Genomic DNA, 11,815 nt, shown 5'->3' with positions numbered 1-11,815 from the left:
CGATTGATTGAGATAGCTGCTGGACTTATTGCCTGCTCCGTAATTTGCTAGGCATTTTAAGACTGAACATATGCTCCTGCATAGCTTCGTCTAGTCTGTAATTTGTCTCGGATGTGAGCGTGTGACTTTTTGATGTCTTGCAATCGTCAAAGTACACTAGTACCGAAACCACGTAAGCGAAATGTTAACAGAAAGGCTGTGATGACCAATAGAAATATTAAAGGTTACTTAGAAAGAGAAATTACTGTTAGACCCAAAGTGATTATAAAATTAAAAGGCCCAATGTGTCTGAAGAACATTTCTTGATAAACATCTAAGTTAGTTTCCCTCGTTAGCATCACAGCCAATTGCACGCATCACAGCCAATTGCACGCATCACAGCCAATTGCATGCATCACAGCCAATTGCATNTAATGTGCTAACTTTGTTATAGTAACTTGTTAATGTGCTAACTTTGTTATAGTAACTTGTTAATGTGCTAACTTTGTTATAGTAACTTGTTAATGTGCTAACTTTGTTATAGTAACTTGTTAATGTGCTAACTTTGTTATAGTAACTTGTTAATGTGCTAACTTTGTTATAGTAACTTGTTAATGTGCTAACTTTGTTATAGTAACTTGTTAATGTGCTAACTTTGTTATAGTAACTTGTTAATGTGCTAACTTTGTTATAGTAACTTGTTAATGTGCTAACTTTGTTATAGTAACTTGTTAATGTGCTAACTTTGTTATAGTAACTTGTTAATGTGCTAACTTTGTTATAGTAACTTGTTAATGTGCTAACTTTGTTATAGTAACTTGTTAATGTGCTAACTTTGTTATAGTAACTTGTTAATGTGCTAACTTTGTTATAGTAACTTGTTAATGTGCTAACTTTGTTATAGTAACTTGTTAACGTGCTAACTTTGTTATAGTAACTTGTTAATGTGCTAACTTTGTTATAGTAACTTGTTAATGTGCTAACTTTGTTCTTGTAACTTATTAATGTGCTGGGGAGCCTGGGGAGCGCACAGTTCCCCGAGATGAGGCCACGAGGCACCATCCCCCTGAGGCATATTACCACACAAGCCCTCCTAATCATAAGTATTTTTATTAATAAAAAGACTCGTTATAAAGTACTCATTTGCTTATGAAAAACACATTTGATTAGATAAATAATAACATTATAACAGTGAGGGAAAACCGACGACGTGAAGAATACGGCGAGTTTACATGAACAATATCAACGCAAACTACATTAGGGTGAGAGTGAACGAACTTTACATAAATCCCGAGCAAATAATATTTATATCAATTTAAATAACTAACTCGTAAGAAAATCGCTCAATAACTCGCTGTCGATGGAGGTGAAGTGTGAAGAGCTGCTTTTTTGCGATTGTCTAAAAACTTTTAGCAAGAATGTAAGGTAATCCAACTCAAAGCAGAGCAATGAAATTAAACACAAAGAAAAGAATGCACAAGACTCATAGTATTCATATGAATGTGAATAAATTAATTCATCTAAGCTCATGACAATTGAAAAGAGTCCAGAAGATTGAACCTGAACCATATAGGAATGATGATTTACATATCGAACATCTTTATGTTTGAACTATAAACACCTAAATATTCATGGCTGTAGAAACTTTCCGCTGCCTAAAATTTTTTTAGGCAGGAATAATGATGAACCTGAATAAAATAAAATGAACCTGAATAAAATAAAATGAACCTGAATAAAATTCATCATTAATAAAATATGAACCTGAATAAAATAATGATGAACCTGAACCACACAGGAATGATGATTTACATTTCGAACGGCATAATGTTTGAACTATAAACACCTATACATAAAAACTATTTATTACAAAATGACGCATGAAACATTGTACCGAGCTTGACTTGCACGATGCACCGATATCAATATTATTATAAAATATTGCTATGGAGGAGGGTTTTCTAATGCAAGGCTACGATCTTAACACTAAATATCACTGCATTACTATTAGCTAACATAGCAATACAAAGCTTACGTCGTTCATTTACGCTCATACTTGCTGACATAGTTGTTATCATACATACTTATTTGACATACTTATTTGACATACTTATTATCGTACATACTTATTTGACATAGTTGTTATCATACATACTTATTACCATACTTATTTGACATAGTTGTTGCACAGCGGCTAGGCCGTCGCTTATGTTCTGTGAGAAATGCTGTACGAATGTCAGCATGACGTGTTGCAGCAACAGTCAGCATGACGTGTTGCAGCAACAGTCAGCATGACGTGTTGCAGCAACAGTCAGCATGACGTGTTGCAGCAACAGTCAGCATGACGTGTTGCAGCAACAGTCAGCATGACGTGTTGCAACAACAGTCAGCATGACGTGTTGCAGCAACAGTCAGCATGACGTGTTGCAGCAACAGTCAGCATGACGTGTTGCAGCAACAGTCAGCATGACGTGTTGCAGCAACAGTCAGCATGACGTGTTGCAGCAACAGTCAGCATGACGTGTTGCAGCAACAGTCAGCATGACGTGTTGCAGCAACAGTCAGCATGACGTGTTGCAGCAACAGTCAGCATGACGTGTTGCAGCAACAGTCAGCATGACGTGTTGCAGCAACAGTCAGCATGACGTGTTGCAGCAACAGTCAGCATGACGTGTTGCAGCAACAGTCAGCATGACGTGTTGCAGCAACAGTCAGCATGACGTGTTGCAGCAACAGTCAGCATGACGTGTTGCAGCAACAGTCAGCATGACGTGTTGCAGCAACAGTCAGCATGACGTGTTGCAGCANCCATTCAGGACTCGGCCAGTCAGGACTCGGCCAGTCAGGACACGGCCATTTCAGGACTCGGCCAGTCAGGACACGGCCATTTCAGGACTCGGCCAGTCAGGACTCGGCCATTTCAGGACTCAGCCATTTCAGGACTCGGCCATTTCAGGACTCGGCCAGTCAGGACTCGGCCATTTCAGGACTCAGCCATTTCAGGACTCGGCCATTTCAGGACTCGGCCAGTCAGGACTCGGCCATTTCAGGACTCAGCCATTTCAGGACTCGGCCATTTCAGGACTCGGCCAGTCAGGACTCGGCCATTTCAGGACTCAGCCATTTCAGGACTCGGCCATTTCAGGACTCGGCCAGTCAGGACTCAGCCATTTCAGGACTCAGCCATTTCAGGACTCGGCCATTTCAGGACTCGGACAGCTCATGGCATGCAGCAACGCAACACAGCATACCTATGTTGGATTTCAAATTATTTCATTTGCTTTTACTTTAAACCATTTTAACAAGAGATAATTATAGCTTATAACTATCATACTAAAAGTCGCTGGTAAATTCCGGCTGGTGAAGCAACATTACAACGATGAACTGTCCTCCAATGAGCTGACCCTCCCATATACTATTACTAAGGCTTAAACTAAGGGAACGTTAATATTTCCTACAGTTAAAACTTCAACAGTACAAACAATGATAATAAAGGCAATGAACAATATCAACGATCCAGAAAGTTTTAAACTCACCACATGAATCTAGAAATAAATAAATCTAGGCGAGATGGATGACTGGAGAAAGGTAAGAGTTTAAATGAATATAAGTCAACAAGACAGTGAATCAAATCTATGAATGAGTGACGCCTTTCCTTGCTACAAGAAGGTTAAGTACAGGGTGCTTCTTGATGTACTCCACAGCCTTCTTGTGTGTAACCATTGTACAGTCGTACTCAAGTCTATGAATGATGACGTGTTGCAGCAACAGTCAGCACGACGTGTTGCAGCAACAGTCAGCATGGACGTGTTGCAGCATTGGTCATTCGGATCCACATAAAAAAATTATTAAAGGCCTCTGTTGTTCTGCAAGAATTTGTCGATTTTTTTAACTGCATTGAAAACCGAGCGAGTGGTACACGTTTTTAACTGGGATTTCACCGCACATGTATGAATAAATCATACATCTAATAACTAATTTTACCGCACATGTATTTCAAGCTATTTATCATCTTTTAGGTACTATTGTTAATAATTATTTTTGCTCTTAATTTCATTCTTCCGCAAATTTTCTGGGACGTGATTAATAAATAAATCATACATGTAATCAATAATGAAGAATAAATCTCAATCAATACAGAATAAGTTAATGATCTTACAAATTAATCCATTTGATACAAGAAACATATTCTTTCTATATGTTTACCAAGGGCATAGCTAACTAGAATCAAACTCAATGAATTGGAGAAAATGTTGGTCAAGATGCAGTTTGTAGCAGGGTTGGGGCACATAGCATATTTGTGCATGGCTGCTTTCTATTAAATTAAACCTAAATACTTATAATCACAATTAGCTACTCTAATTAATGACTGTTGCATTAATGAGACTGTCTCATCAAGACACCAATGAGCAACGATGGCAGCATTTCAGGACTCGGCCAGTCAGGACACGGCCATTTCAGGACTCGGCCAGTCAGGACTCGGCCATTTCAGGACTCGGCCAGTCAGGACTCGGCCAGTCAGGACTCGGCCAGTCAGGACTCGGCCTGTCTCTTATACACATCTAGATGTGTATAAGAGACAGGTACATAACGTAGATGGATGATCTTAAAATAGACCATCACCTCACATGTATACCGATATTCAAATCGAACATAGAATCGAAATTGAACACGGAACAAGTTAGTTAGTTTAGTGGTCAAATGTGCACTAGCGCTTCAGCTAGTTAGCTATCTCGCAAGGAAAGTCAAGATGAACAGCACCAAAGACGTGAAAGTTTTCAGCTAGCGAAAGTTTCTTGAATCAAAAAATGGTTCATCACCCACAAGGGGCGGAAGGTCTCAGTATCCAGCTCGCCGAAGCTGGCTATAAAGAAGCAGCGTTAGCATCTCAACGAGACGAAGTGACAAGGAGGGACAGGTGANCTGATTTTTGGTGGAGAGATGGAGAAAAACATAGGAAACAAATTCTGACCTTTCAAAATTTTTTAACTCTATTACTTTTCGAGTTACAGCCATTCAAAGTTGGGTATCGTTTTTTTTGGGACACCCTGTATATCACCATGTTCCTACTCAGTGTGGAATTCTATATAGGTAATATCTTCTCACATTTACATCTGTCTCTTATACACATCTAGATGTGTATAAGAGACAGTGTCTACAGAGACCAATTTTGAAGCCACATCTCATCACCTGGAAAAAGTTATCATTTAAACTAAACATAATCTATAAATTGTAACAATCATACCAATTTTACGGCCAAAATTAAATAAGAAATATATCATCATTGTCTACAGAGACCAATTTTGAAGCCACATCTCATCACCTGGAAAAAGTTATCATTTAAACTAAACATAATCTATAAATTGTAACAATCGTACCAATTTTATGGCCAAAATTAAATTTAGAAATGTATCATCATTGTCTACAGAGACAACACAGTTACAGCTCAGAATAATACTCCATCAAGTTTATGGAACATACAGACCAAACAAACACAAAAAAATAATAATAATAATTCATGACAATGTAGGAAAAATATTCATTTTTTCTTTTGAATGCACTGATACCTGCCTACACATAGCCATCTGTTAAGTCAAGTCTTGCAGAATGAATAATAAAATGGATAATATGTGAACCAATGAAACAACTATGATTCATAATGGATAAGAAAATAAGGAAGCTGAATATAATTTATTAAAATATACTGGTGAACAGGGATTACTGTGCATGACAAATACTACATAAATAGATGTGGTTAAAAAAATTATGCAATTATAAATTTGAACAATTTCAGTTAGCACATCTATCATAAGGCTAACAAATTTTCAGCTGAAAATATCAGTAGTATCTCCCTTGGCCTACTGTCATTTGTTAACAATTAAATACCTATGTGATAATAATTCATCAGTCAGGATTCTTTCCGCTCTAAAAATCGTGGGAAAGCTCTATTCATAGCCCAGGGAGCCAATCTGGAGCTCTGAGTTAATTTTCCAAAAAATCATGGATAAATGAACTATTGTTTAATGGGCAATTTTTAAAAATCACTGGCATAAATGTGTCATTTTTCTAATTTTTATTATGAAAGAAATTATGCAAGTGCTATATGAAACTGAAATTCACTGCAAGTATACATGTTGGTTTGAACTCAATTTTAAAATGTTTGAATCGTGCAAAGTGTAGTACTCATCTATAACAGTTACCGTCAAACTGGGTAAAAAGGGACGGTTTTGAGCGTTTTTTTGTTAATAACTTCTTACCATTAAACATTTCAGAAACAAGTTTAGGCTTAATTTATAGCTCTTTGCGAGGGCTATCCAATGGCATCTTCAAAAAAATTCCATATGCTATTTGTAAGGTGCCAGATGCAAAATAAAACCGTCCCGATTTACCCCTGGGAATGGGGTAATCCGGGACACTTGCAATAAAAGGTAATTTTAAAACGTTTGAAGCATGCAGAGTGTACTCATCCATTACTAACAGTTATCTGAAGTCCTCTTCTTCTTTTGCAGATGATGTAGATGTAAAATAAATGACATTTTCTGTTAATTTTACTTGTTTTTACTTTATTGATATATTACCTTATCCATACATTACTGTATTATTGATGTGATATTACCATATCCATGGACATGCCATTGAGCATTGACAACGACCTTGTCCACTGCAAGCTTCATATCAGCAGCCATATAGCATTTCTTCTGTGTCTGTAAGCTTACACGATGGCTTGTAATTTCACATAGACTAAAACACTCTGTTATGCATGTCATCCTCCTAAAAGAAAACAGAAACAATGTACTAAAACATTCGGCCCAGTCACCCTTGCCTTTTATTTACCCTCCCCTTTCTCAACCTTCCACTCTTCAAGAGTCAAGAACCCTCTCTTGTCATCCTCCTCCTCTCCCTCAACCTCCACACATTCTCCAAATATATCTTCAAACTCTCAAACATAGCTACAGTTGCTCCCTCAGTCAGATGGCCAGACCCACAAGCCACAATCATTGTCACCCACTCTGCACTTGTTCATTCATACCCCACTTCATTAATCTTGCCTCCCTCATTCAGAATCGCCTCCCTCATAGACTGACCACTGATGCGCTCTCTCTCATACGCCCCACATTCCATAAACAAGTGTTCCACACTTAGTAGTTTCCTTCTCATCCCCATCACACATAAAACATTTGTCTTCCCTCCTCTCATTCCACATGTATGTATATCCATTCACACCAAGCACCCCTGCCCTAAGGCAATACAGGGTGTCCCAAAAAAAAACGATACCAACTTTGAATAGCTGTAACTCGGAAAGTAATAGAGTTAAAAAATTTTGGAAGGTCAAGATTTGTTTCCTATGTTTTTCTGCATCTCTCTACAAAAAATCAGACAGATCGATGTAGCCATAAGCGTTTGATAGAACTTTCAGTGACGTGTGCTAAAATCGTGCTTGCGCAAAGTTTTAGTAAGATCATTTTGCATAATCATTACATTGTCTTGACATGTTTTCTTTTTGCTGTTTGATTTTTAGCGCATTTTCTCATTTATGAAAAAAATGCACTATTGTGCTCGCCATGTCCGTCTGTTCGTCCGTCCGTCTGTCCGTCTGTCTGTCCGTTCGTGACTTCATGTTTTCGTCGGCGAGAAAATGCGCTCTCTGTCACTCACTGCAGTGAGTACTGAGTTCCATTTTTTGTATCTTTGGTGAGACAAAAACATGGTAATCTTTGGTGAGAGGCAATCATGACAATCTTTGGTGATAGGCAATCATGACAATCTTTGGAGAGACACAATCATTACAATCTTTGGTGAGAGACAATCATGGCAATCTTTGGTGAGAGGCAATCATGAGAATCTTTGGTGAGACACAATCATGACAATCCTTGGTGAGACACAATCATGGCAATATTTGGTAAGAGACAATCATGGCAATCTTTGGTGAGAGAGAATTTCAAAACCAAAGATTGTCTCTCACCAAAGATTGCCATGTTTTTGTCTCACCAAAGATACAAAAAATGTAACTCAGTACTCACTGCAGTGAGTGACAGAGAGCGCAATTTCTCGTCGACAAAAACATGAAGTCACGGATGGACAGACAGACAGACGGGCAGAAGGACGGACGGACAGACGGACATGGCGAGCACAATAGTGCATTTTTTCATAAATGAGAAAATGCGCTAAAAAATAAAACGGCGAAAAGAAAACATGTCATGATAACGTAATGATTATGCAAAATGATCTTACTAAAACTTTGCGCAAGCACAATTTTAGCACATGTCACTGAAAGTTTTATCAAACGCTTATGGCTACATCGATCTGTCTGATTTTTGGTGGAGAGATGGAGAAAAACATAGGAAACAAATTCTGACCTTTCAAAATTTTTTAACTCTATTACTTTTCGAGTTACAGCCATTCAAAGTTGGGTATCGTTTTTTTTGGGACACCCTGTATATCACCATGTTCCTACTCAGTGTGGAATTCTATACAGGTAATATATTCTCACATTTACATAAGAAAATACATTGAAAAGCCTACCATGCTACATCTTCCACTGCAGTGACAATTGATACTGACTTCCACTGCAGTGTCAATTGATTATCTGAAACTGACAAATTTGTGCAATGACTATGTTCTAAAAAAAAATTATATCAACTTTTGTAAAAAATTCTCATGACAATAAGAACAAAATTTTTGATACCAGTCATACCACACAAAAAGATGGGATTAACTGCAAATCTTTCATGGCATATGGGCATATCATGCTGCCATGTAAACATTTGACAAGACAGTGTCACACACCTTGTTTTGGTCCTGTCAAGTTTGATTTCACAATAAATATATTTGATACACATTCCACACTCAGATTTAATGATGGAAGGTTGTTTCAAAATTAAAACACCTATTGATATGCTTTCATATATTAATTTTTCAGGTTATTGCCTTATTATTTTGCAATTATCTATTAACTTCACTTCAAATTCTGAATTATTTTGTCTCCTATCATGAGTTTTTGAATGTCTTGCGTCCATGGTGGCAATCCATAGGTTATTCAAAAGAACCTGTTCTTATGTCATTTTGAACCGATCAACGCTTCTTTACGGACCGATCGTAAAACACCTTCACCGGCAAAAGCTTTTGCACTTCTGAAGAAAGTCAGCTGACAGCTACACTGGCCGTGGGGCGTGGTGTACCGAATTTGAATTTGAATGCATCCACTTGAAATCCTATCGACTCATTCGACTGTATAGTATACAACTTACAAGTCATAGAGCCTAAATTTTAAATATCTCTAAAAAAATTTACGTTTCTGCATGTATTATAATGCTGTTAACATTAGCAAACTTTGAATTATCTCTGATGCAAGAAATACTTGCTTAAATCATTTTATTTTCAATNAAAAAGAATTTTCTGGTCTTCAATGAACTATGTATGTATCTACACTATCTATCTATGTATCATAATGTATGTATTTATCTACTTGCAAGGAAGAGAAGACAGTACAATGGAGCCCGGTCAAGCGGGTCAAGCGTCCCTAACGCGTCACGATGTAATGTAAACAATCCGACCAAGAGTAGTAGTAGAGTAAACTTGTACAATTATGCTAAAAAAATGTGTTTGTAAAGCATTTAAAGTGAAACAATAAATTAAATAAGGTTGCTGAAGATTTTATTTCACACTGTTGCCAGTGGTGTTTCGGTGTTCTCTCTTCTGCTCTGCCTTGCTGAAGATTAGAGAAAATCGTCGCCGAAGGTTCTAGAAGGTTGCCAAATGTGTTGATCAGTTGGAGCTGTACGCTGGTCAGCTGGATGCCACATGGCCCAACATCCTGCAGACTGAGGCAGCTCATTGGTGTTTTGTTCTTTCGTTTTTCTTCCGTTCTGCTTTTGCGGAAAACGTCGCCTCACAGAAACCATCGTTGGCAGCATAGCCGAAGCTTCTGGAAGGTTGACTGCGTCGCCGAAGCTTCGGGAAGATTGGTAAATGGCGTCGGCAAGATCTTCAAAGAAGTAAATTTGTCTGCTAATTCGTCTCCGAATATCTTTCAAATCTTTATCACTCTCTGCATAGTGGAACATAGTGAATGAGATTACAAAAATAATGGCAATTGGCAACTAAATTACACTAACAAATAGTAATACTTGAGCATTAAAAGGTTCACCTGCTGTCCTTGTTGATCAATCCCTCCCTCTTTCTCAAGTGTGATGGGTATACTAAGGCACTCCATGGCTGTGCCAGCTTCATGCTGAAATGCAGCAGTTGTCATCTTCCAGGTTCCGTTCAAGCAGACTCAGCTCAAGACAAGCAAATGCTAGATTAGATGCCAGTCCCTAACTCTGAAACAAATTATAAAACAATAATTTTCATTTTTCAACAACCAAAAATTAGTCAATATCTCCATTCTCCATGAGGACAATGATGAGGTGGGTGGAGGTAGGGATAAGGGATGGGATAATTGGGATTCCCTAATTATATCTAATACCTATGTCAATTATAGCTAATGTGCCATTCCATTGTCATCATTATTGCCAAGAGTCCAAGCCTCAAGTTAATGTTACAATTATTGAATTTTACTATACAATACCTGACAAAACCCACAAATTAGGTAGCCTTATGGGAACAGTCTTCGAAATACAATTGTCTTGTCACTATCTGCTGCATCTCTATAAGATATTTGACATTTTATCAAGATAATTGTGCCGTCAGACCTCAGTGCCCGTCACTTCTCTTCTCCGACCAGCAAGTTAGCCACAACCACAAACACAGAGCGCGCATAACTGACGATCCCCTCGGAATGACTGAACAGAACAACAAGCGTCCGTTATTGTTACAAACGGAATTGTAGACGTAAAGTGTGTTGGTTCTAATTATGTACTAAAAGCATCATATGTTTTGTTTTCATGTTTTTAAATCAGAAATATTTTAGTAATTCACCAAATCATTAGGCTATGTTAAAATAGAACAATCGTTTAATACTATCTATATTTATTTTATTTTCTCGGCTCACATCCTTCATGTTTAGAAGTTAATTTAAATACCTAATATATCAATAAACTGCTCAATAGTGTTTCAATTAAGCAGTTACTTAATCTTTCGAATAAAATTTGTACGGATCATGCCTTTTTTCCATGTAAGACTTTAATAAAATTTAGCGCTGAAATAATGTTCTGAAGGAGCACTTATGTGGTATACAAGTGAAGGTGTCGACCGCCAAATGGCGCAGTTCGCGGCGAGCAGTGTTATGGATAGCATCGTGCTTGTGAGAAAAACCGATGAGTGTCGCAGCTGGGTAATGAACTTTTACCTGATTAGCAAGGAGTACTTTAATTGTGAATGCTATAAATACATTATATCTTTGATCATTGATTTATTCAATGGGCATATGGCAGGAATTTAAAATGCTGCTGTAAACTACCGTAGAACGTGCTAGTATCAATGAAAATTTATATTTAGTTTGGACTTGCTAGGTTAAATGAATCTGTCTATTTTGTCACAGTTTGTGCTCACGATTTACTCCTTCTGATCCTCAACTTCTGCCCGAGATGGGCGCTATCTAACGGTAGATTTTTCGAACTTTACTGCTTCTTTTGTGTAGGTGTTGCTTCAAAGTCCCTTGAAGTGTATCCTATATACCAGGGGCCATACTTTTAAAAAAAAATAAGAGATCGTAAGTTCATCAGCCAATCATTGATGGCCTTTCAAGCAAAATCCACCAATCATAGACAAGAAAATACAGCGTAAGTACTTACGTTCACTTAGCGAGTTTTGAAATAAGAGATCGTAAGTTCATCAGCCAATCATTGATGGCCTTTCAAGCAAAATCCACCAATCATAGACAAGAAAATACAGCGTA

General features: G+C 37.7%; 2 protein-coding genes across 2 annotated transcripts in view; both read right to left on the bottom strand.

The window, feature by feature from the left end:
• Positions 1-1,054, bottom strand: part of LOC108668389 (transcription initiation factor TFIID subunit 9-like) — a 6,639-nt gene extending 5,585 nt beyond the window's left edge. The window contains exon 1 of the mRNA XM_018155593.2: positions 964-1,054. Within this exon, the coding sequence (XP_018011082.1) occupies positions 964-1,054 (91 nt within the window). The remainder of the gene's footprint in view (positions 1-963) is intronic.
• A 2,377-nt stretch (positions 1,055-3,431) lies between these two features.
• Positions 3,432-10,745, bottom strand: LOC108668388 (tax1-binding protein 3 homolog). The gene is made up of 4 exons (XM_047882675.1): positions 10,547-10,745; positions 10,124-10,298; positions 5,275-5,299; positions 3,432-3,722 (listed from the first exon to the last, which is right to left on the bottom strand). Exons 2-4 carry the CDS (start codon positions 10,226-10,228, stop codon positions 3,610-3,612), a joined length of 243 nt encoding a protein of 80 aa, XP_047738631.1. The 5' UTR covers positions 10,229-10,298; positions 10,547-10,745; the 3' UTR covers positions 3,432-3,609.
• Positions 10,746-11,815: the final 1,070 nt, after the last annotated feature.

This window comes from Hyalella azteca, unplaced genomic scaffold (genome assembly GCF_000764305.2).
Source record: "Hyalella azteca isolate HAZT.00-mixed unplaced genomic scaffold, Hazt_2.0.2 contig11002, whole genome shotgun sequence".
In the NCBI taxonomy this organism is placed as follows: domain Eukaryota; kingdom Metazoa; phylum Arthropoda; class Malacostraca; order Amphipoda; family Hyalellidae; genus Hyalella; species Hyalella azteca.
This window is presented reverse-complemented; position numbering and strand designations above follow the sequence as displayed.